Source organism: Pholcus phalangioides, unplaced genomic scaffold, assembly GCF_987345545.1.
Source record: "Pholcus phalangioides strain wild (caught in Gottingen) unplaced genomic scaffold, Ppha-v1.0 ptg000015l_1, whole genome shotgun sequence".
In the NCBI taxonomy this organism is placed as follows: Eukaryota; Metazoa; Arthropoda; class Arachnida; order Araneae; family Pholcidae; genus Pholcus; species Pholcus phalangioides.
The window spans coordinates 50,400,842-50,425,797 of NW_028301608.1; the positions used below are offsets into that span (position 1 = coordinate 50,400,842).

Here is a 24,956-nt window from a genome sequence, read left to right on the forward strand (position 1 = left end):
ATGAAACAAAATGCATGATGTCACATATTTATTGCACAGAACAGCCATTTACACGTATTTGAAAGCAGCGATTCGACGGAACGCGACCTATGAATAGATACAGCGATCAACAGATCAGACCATATGTCTTCCGACTGAAATTTTACAACTGCTCTAGTTCTCTTCTGGTGACGCCACTATAAAAGAAAAAATAAGCCTTCTAGAGAGAGAGAGAAATCTCGACGGTTCACGTGTCATCTTTACATTTCTTGTTTGGCATAATCATATTGCCGAGTCGCAGCTGTCGCCAAACGTGTCAACTTGGCGGAATTTACAGAGAATTTCATCACCGGTTATTTACAGGTGAAAGATAGCAAAATAAATTATAAATAATCACTATTTACACGTTTACAATAGAAACTATTTACATGTTTACAATAGAAACTATTTACATGTTTACAATAGAAACTATTTACATGTTTACAATAGAAACTATTTACATGTTTACAATAGAAACTATTTACATGTTTACAATAGAAACTATTTACATGTTTACAATAGAAACTATTTGCATGTTTACAATAGAAACTATTTACATGTTTACAATAGAAACTATTTACATGTTTACAATAGAAACTATTTACATGTTTACAATATAAATGTTTTCTATGAAAATTTTCATCGCATGTGTTTTTGCTTATAATACAAACCGATACAGCAATTGCATAAGAGCAGGAGCTTTATTGTTAAAAATTTAACACCAATCATAAAGGTGTATGAAGTAAATAAAAGCGTTTGGTAACGAAAAGCGACGTAGAATTAATTCACGCATTAAAATACGATTATGAAGAATAACTTCAACATTCAGATTGTTAACCATTAATGAGAAATATACCTACTATGTTAGGAGATGAATGTCTTGTATTTCACTAGAATCAACAAAATAGCAGACATAAAAATTAATAAAATGATAGCATTGTTCCAAGAAATGATATTAATATTTCATTTTATTTGTCGAATGAAAGATATAAAATAATTCTCTGGAGATATATATACTCCTATATCACGTTTCTACGTCTGGACTCATGTATAACGTTATTTTCTCCGCGATGATAAAATATAATCTCATATTATTTGCGGTACAATAACTCATCCTCGGTCAACGAAAAGGTACATTAGATGAATAGAAAACAAGATATATTGCTTTTTTCTGTAGCATTTGAAAAATATATAAAAAAAATCAAAAACTAAAAGTAAAATCCGAGCATCCGAGATTATTTTATTAGTCTAGCAAAATAAAAAAGTAACCAATCAGAGATATCTAGTCACGTGATTCCAACGAAACGTAACGGATATGAATTGTGAGAAGCTCGCATGTAGCATATAGAGTGAATTGTCTTTCCTATTGGCGTATTTATTTTAGTTTTATTAAAATGATTGAATTTCTGAGACGGACACGGTTGATAACTCGGCGATAATATTACATATGCTTTAAAGGAAATGGAATTGAAAAGTCTGATTTTTCTTTTTTAATTATTGATCCAGTCGTTTTGGAATGCACGCAGCTTGATGTGATCACATAGGGACTCGGGGTTTCTGATAACAATAGCCGATTAATAACCATAACTAAAAAATAATAATTCCAGTTGTACGTAGATGACCATATACGTATTGGATGACCGGTACGTATGGTTTGGTCGAAAGGACGTATAGGAACGGCAACTCCGTATTTCTTTCCTCAAATCACAGATTTCAAAATGTTAAATTGTGCATTTTTTGTCAATTATTTGGAAATTGGATTTTCCTCCTTTCAGTTAAAATCCTTTTTTTTTAAATTCAGAAATTCTGATGAGTTAGAACAGAACTGTCTAATACAGGGGTTCTCAAATTGTGCACCGTGGAGCAGCGGACCATATAGAGGTTTTTTTTAAGAGACTTTTTTTTGTTAAACTGATCTGAGGAGCCGCAGATGAGCGTCGAGTAGGGAAAGGGGCGCCGAAGAAGTTTGAGAACCCCTGGTTTAATGTGTATTGAGAATTACGATACTTATAATGCACGGTACGTTCCATACATTTTCTTGAGAAATTTGCGTTACACATACCTTCACTATAAGAAAGAAATTGCAACATAAGTGCTACACGCACATGGATCATAAGGGGCCGTTCAAGTATTACATCAGCCATATTTTTAGCCATTTTCTAATCCTTCCTCCCCTTGTCAGCAAAGTCGGACCCCCCCCCCTCCCCTGTCAGCAAAATTCCACCAGCTGTGGCCCCACTTTCTAACGCATATTGGTGGGATCAGAGACGTACGCGGGGGGGGGGCATAGAATGGGATCGTGTTACCTCCAGAGGATCAAAAATTTATTTTTTAATGCAAAAAATATTTTGTAAGAAATTAAAATTTCGAAAGAAAATACCTTTATATATTATTATAATCAATTATTTGTTAATTTCAATGCTATTTGAAGGCTAAGAATGAAAAATATACTTATTTTTAAGAAATTTAAGACTCATCCTCTCAGCTATATATGCTAAACCCTCCGCTACCAGATCAAATGTCGCCCTGGGGGTCCTGCCCCCCCTAAACCCTAATTTTGTAAAAATTTACTGAGCGGCACATTTACAGATTGCTTAAGTGGCCCTTGGCACAATTCCAGAACATTTACGCGGCCCGTGGCACTATTTCAGTTCACTCCAAGGGCCTGTGGCATTTTCACAGATCACTTAAGTGACCCGCGGCACAGTTCCAGAACACTTTAGCGATCCGTCGCACATTTAGAGATCCCTTGAGTGGCATGTTGCACAGTTCCAGTGTGGTTCTACATCACTCAAGTTAACCGCGGTACATTCCAGATTACTTAAGGGATGCGCGGTTTGATTACGGATCACTTCAGTGATGGATATCGCAGTTCCACAGCACTTATGCGGCCAGACACATTTCCAGATCACTTGGGTCCCCCCCGAAATATTTAGAGATCACTGAAGTGACTTTATAGGGGACTTAAAAGTAGGGAGAATGTTAGTTTAGGTGCCCACAAACTAGCCAAAGTTTTTTCTCGTCTTTGCAGCACCGAGTAAGGTGCCATTAAGAATATTTCATATTTTCATAAAGGGTGGTTGATGACGTAAGCATTGTCCGAACCCCTTCTCCCCCCTTGTAATCAAAAGCCAGTAAATCGGTAACCCCTTCCCCCTCCCATCGATGCTGATGTAATACTTGAATGACCCGTAACGGCTGCTACGACCCGATTAGGACATCGTATACTGAGTACGGAAATTGTTATCATTAAGGGAACCTTCTGATCCCTTGCATAGTCTTGGTGATTGGATAACAGAAACTTATAGTCATAAAGCGAATTTCGTTCAACCATAGCTTCGAAACATGCAAAAGAAAAAAAAATAATTTTTAACCAAGTTATGATATTAGTCCGTTCCGTACTTTACAAAAGTGATAGTAATACCCGAATGGTGAAATTATCCCTGATACTAATAAGCGGCTTCTACTATATTGGAAATGTGGCCTTTCCCTTACCGAAGAACGCGTACATTAAGCTATTTATAGTACGTCATTTCAAGAATTTCGAAGACTCGAAAATGTTGTATTTATTTTTGTATACTGTATTACAAACAAAGACTCATTTGAATATTTTCGAATGAGTTTTTTTTCAGTTGCATGGTGCTTCAATTAGATAGAGTAGAGCGAGAGAGAGAAGGGGAAAAAAAAACTTAGTGGGTGATGTGATAAGTGATATCATTAATTTTATTCACTTTTCCTATTTAATTTTTTTTCCTTTCATAAAAACAAAAGGTGGAGGTTGGGAGGGGAAAACATTCTCTGTGAACTAAAGCCGCTAATGAAGTCCTCCGGAGTTATGAGAGCATCAAAAACACGCAAATTTATCTTTAGCTTCGGGTCTTGCGTGACCCGAAATACTTTTGAGTTTCACGGTAACTTTTATGTAACTTAGTAAGAGGTGAGCCTGGTTTGAAGAAGAAGAGAAAACACGAGGGGGCCCTCCCCCCCCCCTGCCCTGACGTTCCCTTGTTCCTTCGTGAAAAATTACTTTGTTTTCGTACAAAGATTTAAGAACTACGTACGCAATGTTTTTTTTTGAGTAAAAATTTTGTCTGGAACATAAATTTTCAAAATCAAAATAACATTAAAAAAATTTTTTTATGCATTTCATTTTTTTTCACATTCATTTATGATTCAATTTGCATTCGCTACATAAATATTCATATGGTATCAGATTTGAATTTTCTAATGATCTCAGATGCATTTTTAGTTCCGATCTGTATAATGTGAATATCGTGAAATGCATCAGCTCATTAAATAACCAAAATTTAAAAGAAAAACACGTTCGAAGAAAGAAAAATCATGATATGGTTTATGAATGACGGCCTTGGTCTTTTGTGGCAGCTCTTGGTGAAATATGTATGTATGTTATTTAATCTAATGTGATTTTCTTTAATCCCGAAAAAAGTGTAACATGAATGAAGAAATTAGCATCTGCTGAAGTTTTATCTGGGGGAGACCGTGTGAATGGCACCATCCCGTTAAACAGCTAACTAAAACTAGTGGGGAGTTCGCGATAAGTGCTGCACTTCAGCGTGCAACAGGCGAAACTCTCTCTCTCTCTCTCTCTCTCTCTCTCTCTCTCACTATGGTCAAAGAGTAGAAACATTGATGGCAGATGGCAGCATTACGCATAACATGTTTTACACAGAAACAAACTTCTCGGTAGGTTCACAACACGTACACGCCAACTGAAATTTACTAACGAGTTGGGTTAGAAATGACAGGCGCCATCTATCGGTGATCACCTCAAGCTCATTAGTGAAAATTTCTTGTTATATATATTCTTACCCCGGTTCGAATCTGGGACCTGATGGTAACCTTCGTGGTGGCAGACGAGCATCTTACCAGCCGCCAATCGGGCTTTGCAATGTTTCTACTGCAATGGTGACATGCTTCAGAGGTGAACGATTCCAGCTGATACAGCGTTTGGGGGGACTCGGGATGTAAGCGATAACCTCAAATGGCCAAACAGAGAGAAGTCCTGGAATAAACTAATCTGGCACCATCTATTAGTTGGAAATGTAATCGATTTTGCCAACCGATGTATTCAAATTTTCAGGATTTCCCTATCGCGCGAACGTGCTACTTATTATATTTATCTTTCTATCTGTCCGTGTTTCCAAGTTAATGACCCAAAAAAGTTTTACCAAAATCACAAAAATATATGTGATATTGAAACTTAGTTGGTGAGGAATTGATATTCCCGACATTTAAAAGATTGAAAATTATATTTCTGGAATAAAAATAAGAATACATAACGGGGCAACTCATCTCAGTGAAATAATTTTATCTATTTCCCAATATCTTTGGAATATTTACATTCACATCGCCGTGCCTAATTTCAGGGATGTTTCTGACTTTAGTCACAGCCTACAAACAAAGGTTCAATTGTTGACTTCAAATGCTGATCCAATCATTATCAAAATTGTAATTGCAATCTTGTTTCAGAGGAGTGGTGTATCTTTAAGCTATTCAAGACAAGTTTCAAACTCAACATCTAAGACACGATGAACAATAACGTTTTCCTTTGTGTTCTTGGAAGAATGTGTGTGTTTCAATTTTCGAGTAGGCGAACTTTGAAGTTACCCGACCATGATATCGCTAATAACAAACCCTTCAAATTTCTCCGAAAAACTGATTCCCGTCATGTTCCGTTCCGAACAGTACAAGGGTGCATTAGGAAAACTGCGTGGTTTTTAAAGCATTAATATTGTCCAACGATAAATTACATCAACTGGTAATAGCATGTAAGCTGTAATGGTTACTAATGGACTAGATATTGTATCAGATCACTCTAGAGGATTCCTAATCACGCGAATGTGTCGCTGTTTTATCGGCTTACTCTAATAATAGAAAATTATTTCCTCGTAAAAGGATTAATTTATGTGTTTCCAGGAAGTACCCAGTATTTGGTGCTTTATAACCAAGAACTTTATTGTTGATTACTCAAAAAAGGTGGATAAAGGCGTTTCATAAAATAGGTTTTTTAATGGAGATGTATACAGGGTGTTTTCACATAGAGTGTTACAAAAAGAAATAAAATTTGCACGTTATTGATTCTGAGGTTATAGTGAAATTCAGAAAAAAATGTAAGCAAAAAAGGAGAAATTGTTTCTTTTTGATTGTTTCACACTACTGCTACTATGTATAAGTACATGCATCTCGTGAACACTCCTCTTGGGAATTTATAACGAAATGGGGAACGCTAGAACATTTTGTAAATGTATATTGGATGTATATGTTGCGGGAAATGTGATATGTTATGTATGCTTACCAATCATTTTCGTAAGTTTAATAAATTTATCACGTTTACAGGAGAATATACATAATACCCTAGGTCGTTGGTAAATTCGATAAATGATGAAAACATCACTTCAATATATACCGGCGATTATGCGCAATAACCAATGTTGTTGGTAAATTTGATAAATACTTCAAACTTATCGCCTTTACCTATGGTATATGAAAAAAAAAATCGAAATGAGTCTAGTATTTACGATGAATATATAGCCGCACCCCGATATAATAACAAAGTTTGGGATCGTACCCGATAAAATGATGCGATACATGTATCAATTATCATGTATAGTGTATATATATATATATATATATATCATATAGTGCGATTTATTATGTTTACCAACGACGTGACACTTGGGTACTAAATAAGCGGTAATCAATATATAATCGTCAGTAAAAGTGGTAAATTAGGGGAAATTTTCCAAACTTAACAAAATGTTAGGCGATGATGCATAATAATCGGTTAATATGCATCACAACAGGATTTATCACATTTACCGTAACATATAAATGTATGGCCTTAACGTATTTATGTTTTCAGAGTTAAGCTTGTTCCATTTTACACTGGTTTTGCCATCTTCTTCCATATTTTGAAATGAAAATAGCAAGTGCCTGAGAATTTTGATGTTTCACTACTTTCTTCCTTTGGGTGCACTTCATCTAGTGTTGTGCGTGAATTTTTAGTGCTATCATCTATTTTTCAAACATTGGAATGAAGAGTAAGGATTCAATATTTTGTACCGTTGTAGATCTGTTGCTCTCTGTGGCGAGACTTTCTCTAAATGGGAGATCGCATTCACTCCCCGAAAGTTGTGAACACAGAAGACAAACTTCAGGAAAAATGTAAATTGAAGAAATTATAAACATTGAAATTTATGTTATTTGTTATTGAAATTATGTTATGTTATGTTCAGCGCTTAGTTTAGGAAAAAATGGCGATTAGTAGAATTTGCGACTTTATTATACCGAAAGAAAGTTACCCTCTATAGCAGTTTAAAGAAAATTCTTCGACAAATCGATGATCGAAATTTTTGATTTTTTGGCACTGTTCAGCTAAAAAAAACCGGCATCAGGGAATCTCTTTGTAGCCTAGCGGTTCTCAAACAGTGGTTCTCAACCTTTGGACGCCCGCGGCCTGGTAAATCCCTTTACCGTAAGTGAAAGGCCCGATCATACACACAACTGACGAGAAATGAATGGAAAAAAAGAAACTGCGAATCACCCAGTGACTAGTGTTAGGGTCCGGTATTGGGCCGCGGCCCGGCGGTTGTAATAATTTCATTAATATAAACAGCTAGCTCTATAATTAATACTGCATAATTCAATAACATAATTAATCAAAAATTTCTTCCAAAAATAAAAAAAATTCTACCCATTTATAATTCCAAATTATAATCAGTATTCATCCCTAATATTATTTTTTTTCCATATTTAACATTAATTTCAGAATCAATTTATATTTCTTGCCAACCTTCTTCGTAACTTACTCCGTGTGCAAAAATTTATGAATGCATTTCGGAGTTGAAATAAATAAATACTTTATGATAGGAAGGAAAATATTTGCGATATACGAGGGAATTTTATTCTAGAATCTCCAAGTATTTGAAATGACATCATTATTATATCATTTGTATATTTAATATAAAATCCCTTTAAGAATTCTTTCCCCATAAAAGAATTCATTTCTAAATTTTACTTGAACGTAGAAAAGATATGAATTCTATTTCCAGTGCCTTCATCTGTTTCCTTAACGAATGCGCATACGTTTAAATATTTTCTCCAATTTATACTACGATTTATTTTCCAATGGGAATTCGCAGGCGCATGTTTATGAATTTTCATCAACGCGTTCGAGTGAACAGTCTTCGGCGTACACACATACAGATACGAGCGTGCATTTACAATCCGCGGTTCGCTCTCAGAAATCTCGGGCTTAATCGTGATTATATGCACGCTCGGACCGCACTTTCTTCTGGAATGAGTTCCCGTGTCGCGAAAGACTGTTGCGTAAACTTGAACATACATTATTCAAATTGAACTTTCGTTTACATGGTTCAGTATGATATGCTGATTCAATGTGTGGTCGCGGTGAACTATTTCTCATCGGAATATATCAGATCGTGTACAAGGTATGGTGGTGATGGTGGAGGGCGCTTGAGTTCCGTGAGATTTGAGAAATACCAGTTTTCTTCCCATGATAATGAGACCCCACGTAATCTGCGTTAATATAATTTTAAAGACATTATGTTGAATTCTCAGGTGAAATTTATGTAATAATAAGTGTCATGCAAAGTCTTAGAAATGAAAGTTGTCGAAATAATTTTCTCATTAATTCGGTTATACATATCTCCAAATGTAGATTTTCATCTTGAATTTTGCATAATCTATTTATACGTAAGTGCTACAGCATAACGTGAACAAAAATTGATCACAGGTTATTGTTTTTATCTAAAATACAATGCGAGTATAAAAAAGTTATCATCTTCAGAGCAATCTGAAGCTTCGACAAATAGTCGGATCGATGACAAAATTTGTATACGTGCTATTAAAAGATGTGTCAATGATTCTACGATAAAAATGATTACAGAATCACTTAATAGCGTGCGTGTTATGTAAGTCAGGTGTGGAACATCTTCATTTATCCAAGGACCTTGTCATTTTTGAAGAAAATTTACTAGTGATGGTCTTCAGGCATGTTCTGTTGATTTGCAGTTATTACAGATATCATGACATGGTCCAGATTTTTTTGTGGTACCCAAACCCTAACGGAGGTAGCAGTCCCGTTATTATTCAAGATGGTGCTTTTCTTCATGTTGGCTTTTATTTTGTCAACATTTCACCGATAACAAAATCATTGTGTATATAACCATGTGTACACCACGTTCCCCAGACCCGAGTCGATGTTATTTTTAGTTCTGTTGTATCTCAAGGTGTATATACCGGCAGCACACATATCGCTATGTGCGGTCGTGTGGTCAGCGACGGCCTCGCATTGCAAGCATCCAAATTTGAACCACGCCAATTTATCTCTGTTGTTCTCAACTTCAAGGCGTGGATGGGAGCCGATCTCCTCCGTTAAAAAGTCTCGTCACAGAGAACAACAGACCTACAACAAATAACCAATCATTACACTTCACTCATAGTTTGGAAAATAGGCTACAGTACTGAAAATTCACGTAACATATTAGATAGGCACTGAGACTGTTAGGTCCACATGTTCACTTCCGGAATATTTCATTCGGTCATAAATTGCTCATGACGATAGAACAGAGTTGTGCTCGGTTTGGAAGATAGTAAGAAAGTGGTAGTTACGTAACGGCAGTGTTGTTAGAATGCACTTATAATCAACCGTACATGCACCTCGTACGCATTTATCTGCGGAAAGTGCATACGTGACCCTAACGTAGTCACGATGTCAGAGTTGTACTTGTTTCGTATTCTTGCTGGTGTTTAATCTGTCTTAAACATTTTGAAGCATTGAGAATTCACTGTGCGTCATGCGTAATCACCAACTGTCTATGGTTGAGCATCAATTCATCACCATCAAATGACATTAATTTATAAAAGAACATTTTGGGTAATATCATATGCGTCCCTGAAACGTGCAAAGTGGAATAAATAATTTTTCTTTTATTTACATTATGTTCCCCTTTTCTTCACATATAGCTGTAAGAAAAAAATTATCTTTTTGGCAATTTTTCAATTACATATATAATCTATAAGCGCATCTTTAGAATAGTACCTGAAAAAAAAGATCATTCAGACTATTGCTTGCAGCTGCAAAATACTCTGAAAGAAACTAATTAATTTTACACTCATCTTTTAGCTACGTATATCTATGAAAAATGAAGATAAAGTCTGTATTTATTTCTCACATCATGAGGACGAAAGCTTCTCATTAGCTATCACCCAGACAATACGCACTCCATAATTCAGAGCTGTAAGCTTTTTTCCAATGATTCTTGGGGAAAAAAATCAATGTTTTCTGTGTATGGATGATTTGACAAATTTCTATAAGAAAAATCGCACTTAAGATATTCAAATTGGAGTTCAGACACAAATGGGGTTTTTTTTTGTATTGTCTCATGCGAATCCTAAACAAGTGATTTCCGTAGAATCATGTTTTGTTCCGGGATACAATACAAAAAAAAAGCACTAAACAAATAGAACGAAAGACAGTCGAGAGGAGAAATTATCATGCTGTGTTCAAGCACCGAGATTCATTTTTCTTACTTTTAACGTGAATCTCACGGTCAATTAATCTTTGTATGTTTTCGGAACGTACTTATTATCTAGCGGAAATCTGTAACGTTGCTATTGTTTGAATCCCTCCACCCGTCGAAGAAAAATATTTATTCATTAGTCAGGGAACCAGCGAGAAATCGAACCAAAATTGCAAGGATAATAAACAGAATAAAAATAAATAAGTATAAGAAACGAAGAGTTCTCTCCGTCTTCCACCCCCGAAATCTCTTATAATTATCTCTTGCTCAGTATATTCTTCAAAATGAAATATTCTTCGAGGAAATTTATCAGTTTCGGAGAGAGAGGCAGTTGTTGAAGTTTTATAAGATACAAGCGCTTCAGAGGGAGAGTGAAAAAATAGACTTTATAATGGGGGAAACTTTGCAATTAATTTCTTCTTTGAGAGGTTGGAAGAATGCGCTCAAACCACTGATTATATTCCGAGACAAGAGGCGTTATATGCGCTTCACAATTTATTTATTTTTTTTTTTTTTGTATTTTTTCTTAGGAAGTAATACGCCGTTAATAATAATCTCTTCAAGTTGTTCTGCCTTACCAGTTCTGAATACGAAGACGCCCCTTAAATAGCAGGGTATATCGCGATAGTATATTTGATAATAATTATGACTTAACCTGACTCAAAATGATTTAAAAACCAAGATGAAATTTTGATATTATCGATATATTCTTCCAATTATTTAATCATAAATTTCTAACTTTAAGTGGTGTTTTGATAAGAAACAAAAGTAGCAGTTATGCATCAATCGTTTTGTTAATTATTCGTTTTCATATTTTCATAATTATTTCGTTCTTTGACAGTATACTAGTTATACACTAGTTAATGTTTTTCTGAAGAAAAATCTTGATTTCTGATTTTTTTCATCTGAAAATTTTTTAAATCAGAATTTGCGGAAATTTGGTATTCAATTTGGTCTGTTCAATTTGTCCAAAAATCTAATAATTTGCATATTTGTCACTCACACCATATTTATTTTATGTACTTATATGCGCTGAGTAGATTGACCTGCGGTTGAGATCAAAATTCCGAATGTCTAAAGTACGCTCCAAGGTTGTAATATTCTACCTCCTTCCATAGCTTAGGTGGTAGAGCACTCGTTCGGCAAGCGGGACAACGGGGTTCGAATCCCCATGGGGGCAGAGTTGAATTTTCATCTCCACAAATAACCATCTTTCAATGAATCTTGTATGTCTAAAATAGGATGTAATCTTGAATCTGTTGAACCAGATGTAGAAAGCTAATCAATCGGGCGAGAGTTAAAAATTTCAGTTAATGAATTTTGAATTTCAGTCTTCTACATCGCAATTCAATTACCAAATATGAGTAGGGTGAGATATGAATATGACTGGACAGGAAAAGAAAGCCTGCAACAACACACATGAGTATGACATGAAGAACCATGTCGTTTAGGGTGGGAGGCCAAGAGAATCCTAAGTTTATTAATCAATAGTAAAAAAGAATGAAATTGAGTACGTCCACCAGTAAAATTTTCTTCCAAACGAGCTTCAAAGCTGTTCCAATAATTTCAAACAATGTATTTTTGATACTACTTTTACAAATTAATTCAAAGAGCATGCCTTATATCTGTACTCAATACTCATGACCATGTACATATATTTTCATCTTCGAATGAAATATGATAATTTTTTTTTTCAGGAATTCAAGGCCAGATGATAGGTAAGTATAAATAATGTATTGCTAGTATATGTATTCAAATTTTCCTGCGGTACAATCAACGAATTATAAGTTACGTTAGAAAAAAAAAATTGAAATTTGTAAATGCCGATTTCAAACTACTGCAAATTTCTTCAGAGATTTTACTGATTTTACAAGGAAATCCTTTCAGACCCTGGTGCCACAAATGTGTTAGCTACTTTTCCTTACTGTAGAATTTTATCTTTTGACCTCGGGGAATTAAAGTTAATCCTTTAGGCCATGAATTAAAGGATTGTGTAACTATTGAGTTAGAAATATAGTGATTATGAACTTTATATGGGATTTTATCAGAGGACAGCACTTGGAGTTTAATTTTCATGGGGTTTTTTTTAAGATGATTTTTTAAGAGAAAGTGCCTCCGAAAAACGTGATTTATAACATAAATGTTAACAATAAGGTTCTGAAAAAAACTGTGTGTGAAGATTAATATACCCTGCATAACCTTGGCTGAAAAAAATTGAACGAAATAAATTATTTCTTCCCAAAATAAAAAAATTGAAATTTTGAAAAAAGTAAATATGTGCTGACTTTTATGATTTTAATGCATTTTTTGAATATCAAAAATGCAAAAACATTTTAAAAATTCCAACCAAATTAATGTTTGGAAAGGGATAAATTTGTAAACAGTTTAAAAATGGAAGAAATTAATCATTTCTGTCGCACCACGGTCATTTTCTGCACACGAGGTCTAATTAGACCGGGACCTACAATTTATTGCCGATTCCGAACGGCACCCTTTTTTTCATACTCATCGCGAGGTTGGTGCGATAACCCTTTGAGAGGTGGGACTCCCTACGGGAGCAATTTTTTCTGTAGTCATGCCGCCGTTTCTGTTTTACCCCTATATCAGTAAACTTTTTTTGAAACAGGAAAAAATTAAGTTCAAACTTTTGTCGAAAGAGGACGCGCTGTACGAAAGCAAATTATAGGAATCCATGAAAATTCCTTCCTTCAATCTCTTCTCTGTCTGAAACGTTCGTGAATCTTCAGTCCGGGATTTGTCGCTAAGGTTGAATAAATCACCAATATATGTTATAACCACCAATGTCAAAGTCACAATGAAAATGTGATGTGAATTGATTTTTATGTAAGCGCCAGTAACAAGAAAATTCAGAATTGAGCTTTGTTAATCGTACAAGCTGCATTTTATGTGACTCTGAATCCCCTTTGTGAGAATAATTTTCACGAAAATCACATTCAAATTTGCCAGTTCCTCTATTAAACTTTATTATTAATTTTTAAACTATTTCCGAATTTATTTGACATCCTGTGCAACGATAACTTCAATCAAAGTAGCATTTTTGGAGTATGGACAGTACAAAATTAAGGTAATTTGAATCCGAAGAGAAAGTGCTGAATGTTTTAAAATATCTCTGATCCTTTCTTAACAGGAAAAGTATAAGGCCGGCCGGGTTTACACCGTACCGATACTACAATGATATGATCCATGATATCGATACGGGATCGGTTAGAAAATATATACCTGAGAAATTTAGGTTCTTATCTAATCCGTGTCTATGTCGCTGTTGCATTCCTTATTGTTAATTGTGAACCCGGCCTAAGAATATGTATTTCAAAAATATATCCCAAATAATGTATAGGTATGCAATTTATGACTGAATGCATGTAAGCGTTAACGTTTTATACTTTTTGATGTTTAGGTTCACCTCATGGTCTCGCAGCGACCGCAATTTCTAGATGTCTACCGACTGCTGTTTGGATACCGGTGATTCACGCTGTAGCCGTAGCCGTTGGAATTCGATGAAATGCTGATTGCGGAAGGCCCGTAGAGGAAGAAATTGAGTCCGGAATGTCATCTTCTCTCGTCGATATGTTACAAACGACCTAGGACATCAATATATCGATGAACGACAAAGCTTATGGACAAATAATTTCACCGCAGTGGAAGCCGAACGGACGACCACAGTGTTTGCGTGTGAAATATCCCGGGGGAATATTATCCGGAAATACTTCGACGAGTCCTGCTGTTTCACCAGTGTCATATATTGATCCCAGTTCAAGGAGGTTAAGCATGATGTATGAACGACACTCGAACGACTTGATGAAATTTCATCACAATAAGGATGAGAATATAGGTCTTTTTCTCCGCTTTTCTCTTACCTATAGAAAACAGATTTCACTGATGAAGGTGTTCTTGAAAAAATTCACATTGCATGTTAATCCGATGTGGAACCACGCAGGCATTGAAACCGTCTGAAATCTGATTTTATAATATTAGAGAGTTATGCGAACTCTGTCAAGGATAAAATAGTGATGGTTTTCCTTAATCGTGTGGGCGATACGAACGTATATACGAAAGTTTATTATTTAATCATTCCGTACTCACTTACGATCCGTGTTTTTGATAGAACTTACCGGAAATTTTCTTCTCATTTGCGCTCCGATTTCGAAAGCTCCATTTTCAATTCTGCGGTAATTTCAAATAAGGATGATTTATGAGAGATATTCAGAGTCAACTGAGAGAGAACTTTCTCTCCGTATCCCATCATATCACGTGTTATTGCATACATGTCCTGTATTACATAAGCCTCTGAATTTTGACGTAAGATGTGTATACATACGTGTCTATTTAATTGATGTTGAAGTTTCCGATCGAACAAATGTAAATGGAATTTTGTACAACTTTTTTGCATAAGTGTATTAAATTTGTTATCGTGACTCAAAATGGATGTTTGATTACTGAATTTTCGAATCTTTCAACGTATGTCAGACGCTTCTTTATTCCGGTGACTTTTGCAAAAAGCATTTAAAGAACCTGGAATCTAACGTAAAATAAAGGATATCCCAGGGGTTCTCAACATATGGGTCGCAAAACAAACTTGAGTCACAGAGGATTCAGGGCCGGGTCGTTCAAATCCATTAACAGCCACGTTCCGGAGCTATGGGGCACGACCGAAGCTTGATCCCAGATGCTTCCGAACCGGGTCGTTCAAATCCACTAACAGTCAGGTTCTTCCGCTATGGGTCACGACCCAAACTTCATTCGTAGGGACTTCTGAGATGTGTCGTACAAATACATTTACTGTCAAGAGCTCTTCAGCTATGCGTCATGACTCAAGCCTGATTCACCCTGGATTCCCAAATGGGTTGTACAAATACACTAATAAAGGACTCTTGAGCTGTGGACAGGACCACAACTAGGGGCAGCAGGCGGTTCTGGTGCCCTGGGCGTCGGACCAGAGTTGGAGTAAATTTCACCTTTCAACCTGTTTTTAAACATTACAACAGGTGCCAAAATGCGTTCTTGCCCCGGCTGACCAAGCATGCAGTTGCAGCCCCGGCTATGGGTCATGACCCCAACTTGATTTGTAGAGGCTATCGAGATGAGTCGTACAAATCCGCTAACAGTCCTGTTATAAATGCGCTCATTGCATCACTTTTTTCTCCAATTTCGTCCCATGTGTCGCGACTTTGGTCTTGTAGTTGGTTTTGGGTCACGGCTGAAAAAAGGTAAGAACCCCTGGGGTGTCCCATAAATGAGTAAATAGTTTAAAATATCATAAAAATAGAAGGAACTGGTGTATTTTAATGCGGTAAACAAAAAAAAAAAGTTTTACTCCCAAAGGACAATTTTTTTTTGGTACAGGAAAAAAAACGTGGAATTTTTGTCGATAGAGGGCATGATTCTGCATGCATGTGAATGTCAGACAAGAGAGTGGTTGAACCTTTCTCAAACCTCTTCTGTGCCCAAAACGTTCGCAAATCTTCAGCCTGTGAACCGTGGCTGAAGTAAAATAACTTCACCACACAATGAAAACCCTATGCATGCTCCAGTAACAAGAGAATTCAGTAATGAGCTTTCGTATCCCTGTATTTTATAGGACTTTGATTTCCATATTCACAGTGATTTGTTTTCTCGAAGCAGCCTCTATCGACGAAGATTTGAATCTTTTCCCCATGTATCAAAAACAATTTTCCTTTGTGAAAATGACTTTTTCGCAAACCGCATTTAAATGTAGCAATTCCTTCAATTTTATAAATTTTAAACTATTTATGAATTTATGTGATACTCTGTATTTAAAGAACTTCAATTTTAACGTAAATAATAGCATAATAAGTAACGTAATAACGTATAACATAAAAAAAAAGTATTAACATTAAAATTTTCTACTAAAAGCCTTTTACAGAAAACATAGATATTTTAATGGAGAAAATAAAACTCGCAAAAGATAATGAAACTTTCATCTTTAACGACGCAAAAAATGTCATTAAAGCTGTGAAAAATCTCATTCATCTTACACCGTTGATGTCATCACGTCAATTAAAAGATAATTTATGTAAATAAACGTATTCTCGAAAGATAACAAAAAAAATATATATATATACACTGTAAAAATGCATTTATATTTCAATTTCTTTTAAAGAAAATTATTACACCAACGATTCATCCGTGAAAATATAATTATATCACATTACATACATAACGTGTCAAACCTTATTTTTTTAGATTTTTTTTTCCAAATTCAAATTATGATGAAACTAATTAACACATTAACACGACGAAAATTGAAGATAAAGTATATCTTTGAAAAGATTTTTGTATTAGAAAAAAAGGAAGCAAGGAAAAATTTATAAATGATAACAGAAAGTGTGTTCTCTTATATACAGGGTACATAGCGCTAACAGCTTGCACCGCAATTTACTGGCGAACCGTTGATCCTAGAAGCATACAATATTCACTGAAATATTTGAATTATAAACCGGAAAAATTTGGGGCTGGGGGTATTAATGAGGGAAAACAGAAAATGAAAAATAAATGCAATCTTTGTTTTTCCCCATCTATAAGTTTCGAAACTTAAAGGGTGAAAAATTAGGTATGTAAATAAAGTATGGTACTAAATGTATGTATACTAAAAGTATGTATACTAAAAGTATGGTAGACACAGTGAAAAACTAAAATTCGTTTATAACGAGAAGTCCATTATAACGACAATTTTCCCTCTGGTTGTCAGCTGTCATTTTATAACGGACTCTTACTGTACATTGAAGCTGTTTCAGAGACCTCAAATGTGTTCATTAACGGAAAGTATTCGCTAACGGGGAATGTCCGTTATGGAGGTTCCACTCTATAATGGTATTTACCGTACACATTTTAGAACTTAAATAAGTTGCGTTACTATTATAGCAAAGCAGAAATTCTCCACGATCACAAATTTGACGTTAAAAAAATTGCTGTCAAGTCATGTTCAGACTTCACAAACACACCAAGGGAAACATCAAATTTCCATAAAGAAAGAAAAATGGAAGGAAATCCTTTCACTTAAGAATATGGAAATAACAAATATTTTCATTATTACCTCCAGTGTATTTTTGTTCCATATTCTCTCATACGCACTTCATATTGCTTCCGCGATCAAAAATTAAAATAATTTATGCAGGTCTATGAGAATGAGGAAGAAACATTTTTCTGCAGCTATTGTGCGTATGTTTGCTCGTGTATTTATGATGTTATACACGATGTATTTTTTTGTAAAGAGAGTTTTGCATCGTATCATTAACTATAAAAGCCTTGCATAAAGAAGAGAATGAGGTTGAAGGACTTGAAAGGAAAAGAAAAAGTATTGCCGACAAAGAATGTTTAATATAACATGAATACAGGGGTAAAAATGCACAATCAGTGAGTTGTGAATCACTTAAAAATTCACATACATTTTTCCCGAAGCTCGATGTAAAAAAAAATGTATTTTTTTTTACAATTATAATATTTTCTTCACGGTCAAATGTAACGTTGCATTTTTCACGGTTCATTTTATGTGAACAATGATGATTTTTTTTTCTCCTTTTGCGTCTTTTCTTAGGAAATTTTGATGACTATATATATATATACGGGAATAACTCCTTTCTTAGATCATTTTTTTTCGTTTATGTAGATTAATGAAGCAATAACTTACATTCTTCCATATCGGTCGAAAAAACTTTTTCGTTAAAATAGGATAAAAATTTATTGAAAAAAATACAAATTTTTTCCCCTCTAAATATTTGAGTAAAGCCAATCAAGCATTATGGGATCTTTAAGGAAGGAAAAAAAAATGGGATTTTTATGCTGACAAAAAGTGAAAAATAAGATATTTCTCACGATATGTTTAAACTGCTGATTTTTATGGATTTCAGTGATTTAAGAATTAGTTATATTTTATATTTTTTCCGGTCATGGCCGATTGGATTTTATAAAAATATATGTATATATTTTTTTGTTTTTCTTCGATTATAATGTTAAGGTGGATAAGAATCTTATAATTTTTTAAGCTCAAAATTTGGAAAAAATGAAAAGATGTATATTTAATGTTATTCATGTATAAGACCCCCCCCCCCCTCCTAGTTTTGAAACCAAATTTTTCGCATAAAGATATTCCTTATACACGTTAAAATATGGTACTTAAATTATAATACATTATCACAGTGGATCTCCGTATAACGTTCCTAGGTAGAAAGTTTTCCCGTCTAGTACGACTTATTTTATGCTTAGAACTCTTTAATGTTTGTTCTTGAAGGGGTTGGAGCAAATAGTTAAAAAAAAATCGAAATAAGATCCAAAGCAAATTTTTACCCATGGGTGCACAACCTCTGCCCGTGAATGGTGTTATGGTGGAAAATTAACGCAATATGATCTATACTTAGGCTGACCATATAAAAATACGGGAAATCGGGATCAATTTGAGACATCGCAAATTATCGCAAAAAGAAAGAGCTGTCAAAGTCAAGTGGAAAAGGTGATGGAAGTAAAGCAATTGCCAAAGGCAAGTAAAGTCACCAGTTGCAGCCAAAAAACCGTCAAAGGCAAATGCAGTTGTCGGAAACACCAAAAACATTTTCAAAAGCAATTAAAGTTTCTAATTACAGCTAAAAAGAATCGTCAAATGCAAGCCTAGTCACAATAAATTGTCAAAAGCAAATAAAGTTGCCGAAAAAGTCAAAAATTGACAAAGAAAAAATAAAACTGCTAATTTTCGCCAATTATATTGTTAAAAGATCGTGAGGTCGCAACAATCGCTAAAATTACTGAAAAATCACCACTGACGGGAAATAGAAGGTTACTGCGAGTCAAAAAAGACGTACGTATATGTTATACGTTATCTAATATATTTATGTGACTGTAATGTACTTTGATAGAGTCATAACTATCATAATATAATCTATAAGTTATTAAAATCATCTTGATTTTTGATTTCAGAAAACAATAAAAATCCAAGCTAGCCTCGCTGAAAATACGAGAAAAAACGAGACATTTTATAAAATGGTATGGATGGCCCAAATACGGGAAGTCCAGTAAAATACGGGTCTTACGCTTATTGCCATATATAGTACAAGTTTCTGCCCTGCGACGGACAACAATATCATGTATCTGACCACGGTCCGCTGGCTGAAAAAGTTATGAACTTCTATTTTAATCAAACTTATGTAGAGTGAATTCTCCTTAGAACAATACTTGATATAACAATATATGGAAAAATAACCTTGAATATTGGAAATATAACCTTGGAAATGTCTATATTAAAGTTGAACTGCTGCCTCTCGATATAACGATAATCACTCCACAACGATATTTTTTCATGGTTCGCAGATTATCGTTATATGAAGATTTCACTGTATTTGTTTTTTTTTCTGACTTATTATGATTGAAATGTTGTCTTTAACACACAAATTTACGTTTTATACAATATGATATAGGGGGGGGGGGTGATTAACCATATAATTGTTTGTGATGATATAGCGTTTAGGTGTAATAGGGAAATTAGCTGTAGGCATGTATTATTCCCGTGGTTCGTTTCCATTAATAAATACATATAAAACACCGTTGAGTGAAGTGATTTAAGGGGAAAACCCAGTAACACGAGAAGCATTATTCCATCATAGCTGTTCTTAATTGGAATTATACGGGAAAATAAATAGGTAAGATGCCAAAAGTCATAGAACATGAATGTTCAAGAGCTAGTCAAAAGAGCCCCTGAAATTTAACGGTCTAAATTTACGGGCTATAAAAGCAACTATGTTCTTTGAAATAACAACCCATTTATCATCTGTGAAGATGATGAGAACATACTATGCTTTCTCGAAAAAAAAATGTCCTTATAAGCTATAATCCATGTTTTTTCAGAGAGTCTGGAAAAAATCTTCCATTGTGTGTGGAGCATGTGTGATGCCATAATCACTCTTTTACACGTGGTTGAAAAGTTTTTTTTCTTAAAAAAAAGTATAGAGGATAAAGTATTCAGGAATTAGGATTGTATATAATATCTTTTTTCGTAAAATACTATTCTATTATCAGATATACGAGGCGTTTCAAGAGGAGTCTAAAGAATAAAAATTAAGAACTGAAAAGAATAAAAATTTCACAGTTGATTGTAAAATCAAAGTAAAATTTGAGGAAAATATCAGCAAAGGAGAAAAAACATTACCTGCCATAGTAGCATTTCTATAAAATAATAATTAGAATAATAAAACAAATATTTAAATTTTGACGTTCTCTCCCCCCCCATTCCCTCCTGCTAGCAGAGAAATGTCTATTAGTAAAACTTGAGCCTCCTTCCGTTTGAAAATAAAGCAATTTTCTTCGTGATATTTTGATAAGAGCCTACCGAGCATTTGGTGGTTGAAATTCTTGACTTGTTACTTTTTAAAATCACTTCTAGAAATTTTGGAGACATACGTCTTAGCACATGAAAAGTGAGAAGTATAAAAAAATGCATCACTGATTTCTCGCTAAATTTTCATCAAAATTCTTTCGGCCAAAAACGTGTATATTTCACTAATTGGTGCTTTTTTGATTGGAGACAATATAAAACTTTCAACTTTTACGTTTCCCCCAACTATTTTTCCACTGAAGTATATAATCGATAGAGATAAATTTTCTCATGCTTTGCTGACATTTTTTGTGAATATGGATGAGGTTAGCGAAACATCCAGTAGAAATTGTTTAACAGAGAGCACATGCATTTAACAAAAGCTACAAACCAAATGATCTATGCGAATTTTACGATAGAATAGCACATGCGAACATATGCACGATGATGAAGTTAGATGAGATATAACAGTTGTTAATAAAAATTAAAGTTATTTGCTCAAAAATGACATTAAAAAATGTGAAATATGACAAAAAAAAACCTTTCAACGCTACGGAATATAGTTAGAACAATAAGGAAACTTCTACATATGAAGAGAAAAAACATCGATTATGTAGAATTTAGGTAAAAAAAATTTAATTTGGATAATATTAGATATACCGCTAGTAGTCCCAGGTTTTCTTCAGGAAAATTACAGACGGTGGTCTGTATACGCGGCCTGACTGTTAAGGAGTATCTTAAACTTCTGCAGTATTTTCGGTGCTGAAATTTAGTTATTCGGCTAGAAAATATCACTAAAAACACTACTGCTAAGAGTGCGAAGAAGTGAACCAACATTCGAAAGGAGTGTCGAAAATAAGATAAGTGTGTGAGCTTTACAAATGAGAATCAAGTCAAGAAACTGACTTTATCAACTTATCTCCTATGCTCAAGTGCAGAAAGCAAGATGATGATAAACGATGTGTCGAAGGTTACCATTAACTATGAATCTTAAATTTTCATGAGTTTGTACGTTCAATGTAAATAGTTGTGAACTGTTATTGAGGTGACTAGGGTGATAGTTTTCCGAATATGTGTTAACAATCTTAATAGCGTAACGCCAAAAATTATAAGTTGTCTTTATTAAAAGCCCCATAAATGTGTAAAGTGAGAATTGTTAAAAGTAAAATTTTAACCTACGTAAATATTGAATATAATACATTGCTGGGATACGCACACTTGTAAAGCTCTGCACGACAAAACATAAAGCGGCTATAATCCATTGTGGGGGAGGGGAGTCTTCGAAAGTTGCACTTTGCCCCTTTAAACGCGAGTTGCGTTCACCGAGCTTCTTGTGCTGGGTTAGATTGCACTCTCGTGACGTATGACCTACAGAATTACCGGATGCTATTCATAAAACAATACAATGTTTTATGAATTCAAAATATTTGAGCATCTTCCCTTTCTCATACAATTTTGGAATAAACGTTTATGGCAGTAAACGATATTCGATGGAATCTCAATATACAGAAAATCAAATTAGTTACAAAATCTCTGCATACCCAGATGCACATCTATTGGAGGACGAGGCAATCAAGGAATATTCTCCTGTGCCGTAGAAATATTTTTTCATTAAAAGATGTTTCCCATCATTGCAGAAACATATTAATATACAACAAACGCAATTTATTTGATCGATGATATCGATACAAAAATAACATGTAGCAACGAGATAAGAACAGATTCCGAAACGTAGATGATGAGGGAAAAATATATGTAATATTGATTCACACGCTTCGATCAAACAACTAATTGCTCGAAACCATTATTTCTTTGAACGTGAATATCCAAGCCAGTGAACTGGCACAAAACAGAGACTGAATGTTCTTGAAACTAATAGGAAAACAAATATTACCAAATGTCGCTTTTATGCAATACGAAGAAAGTATTTCGAATGTTGAAGACAAAGAAAACGAAAATATGCCGGACCTCACATTTAATCAGAGAAACCTTTATACAGTTGAACATATATATTTTCTTGTTTCTTTTTGATCTGCCTTCGTGTCTAGTGTCAAGGTTTCGTGTCTCGTTTCCCTAGCATATACGAATGGCGGAAACAAAAAGGGAGAGCGAGAGATCCTTGGCATATGCATTGGTATCGGGCACAAAAAAATAAAAGAGCAAAAGCAGTAACAGAGAGGGTTTCGTATCATATATACCGGTCTCTCGTGACGTCCTGCCTTCTTGGCAATGGTTCGTAAGAAAATTTCTGATGTCCTCCGCTCCGTTGAACTGTAGTAAATGGAAAAGTAACGCTTCTTCGGGCATGCTTTGAAGCATGAGAAACTAGAGATGATTGAATATTTCTTACTTTTTTTTTTTTTTGGTTGTTGCTCCCGCCTTTCTATTACGTCATATTCAGAGAAACACGCAATTCTTTTTATCCAGTTTCTTTGATGAATTTGTAGCTCCAGAATGATTTATTCATTCTACGTGCGATTGCAAAACTCCGGTGCTTCCGTTGACCATACGAATAACGTGCATATATACAGATTTTTTCTTGTTCAATGATATGAGTCTGAGGCATTCTCAAAGCATTTGCGTGAGGTGCCTTTAAACATCGGTAGAAATCGGTATGTGAAGTATGAACGTCAACTTGTGCATGCCATCTGTCTAGAGATGATTTCATTGAATAATCTATTACGTGGAGGTCATTTTCCTCCAAAAGAGTTCATTTTCAGTCATTCAAACTAAACTGATCAAAAGTAGTATTTTTTGCATGCCAACTCTATTGTTCTCAGAATTTCATTCAAGTAATACGAAATTGTTAGGTCATACTCGGCTGTAACGACACCTCGACTAAAACGTCAATCATTGGTGGTTCCGTCTGATTTCCATAAATAATAATGTTAATGAATCTAGTCTATAATAATACGCTAATAATATGCTCCCTCAGATATAACGATGCCTCTTCCCGCTGTAGTTTGCCCAATAAATTCCAAGGAATATAGAGCTCATCCCATTCAAAGGAAGGTTCTTTGACCTGTTGATATGTGACGTTGGGAAAGAAACGATTACATATTTTCCAGCTCCGACTTGCTTTTTGTATGAAGTTTTCCCGTAATGAAGATACCTGTTTTTTTTTCCCACAAAAATATCCCGTTTTTCAATTAAGTTCATTTTAACTCTTAAATGCTCATTTTTTTCGAGTTGATGGTTTTTTTCCCCATAGTTAATGCCACGTATTGAAAGCCGAAAAAATCAGTCATTTCGAATTTTATTCCACTTTATGCATAACCTAATTGAACATTTGAAAATCATCAAAAATCCCTTGATTAAAGTATAATATCGTTTCCAAATATATAACTACCTTTCTTTGTGATTCAAACTATAGTAAAAAAAAATCGGATTACAAACGTCCCGCGCGGTTGAAAAAAAGGAATGCAAACAAAACATTTTACCGAATCAGCGAAATCACAACCACGCATGCTCTGTAAGGAACAAAGAGTTATTGTCGCCAATTGGGAAATCTACCAGCAAATTAAAAACATGAAATGGAAAGAATATGACCTCACATTATGTGCAAAAGCAATCTGAAGTCGTTATTTTCAAACTAGCTGCATTAATGAAAGTTCAAAGTACCCCTTGCACACATGCAAAGCTACGCATTTGAAGGTTAGTTCCAAAATCGGGATGAAGTTAATTTGTGTAATTTATAAATTATATTAAAAATAAATATGATTGTAAAAATATAAATTTCCATCTCTCTCTCCCGCATTCTTGCCATGTTTAACTTTTTAACTTTTTTTACTGAAATGCATTTTATTCCACCGCAGACACTTGCTAGTGTATTTTTTCTCCCTCCATGGGTTATTTTAACGAAATAATTGGCGATTTCGACGAAGTCTCTTAGCATTTCCGGCGAGTATTAGCAATGTCATAATCTTTATTTTCTATGTTTTTCTATTTTTCTCAATGAATACCGTCAACCTGATAGCAATGACATGCTTCCCTGCATAGTATTTGATATATATTGCATCATATTATTCATAATT

General features: G+C 34.6%; 1 protein-coding gene across 1 annotated transcript in view; it reads left to right on the plus strand.

The window, feature by feature from the left end:
* The window catches only part of LOC149076160 (protein sidekick-like), a 74,847-nt gene extending 59,825 nt beyond the window's left edge, over positions 1-15,022 (plus strand). The window contains exons 4-5 of the mRNA XM_089243708.1: positions 12,281-12,301; positions 14,002-15,022. Coding sequence (XP_089099834.1) covers positions 12,281-12,301; positions 14,002-14,105 — 125 coding nt within the window. The 3' untranslated portion in view covers positions 14,106-15,022. The remainder of the gene's footprint in view (positions 1-12,280; positions 12,302-14,001) is intronic.
* The last annotated feature ends 9,934 nt before the right edge of the window (positions 15,023-24,956 follow it).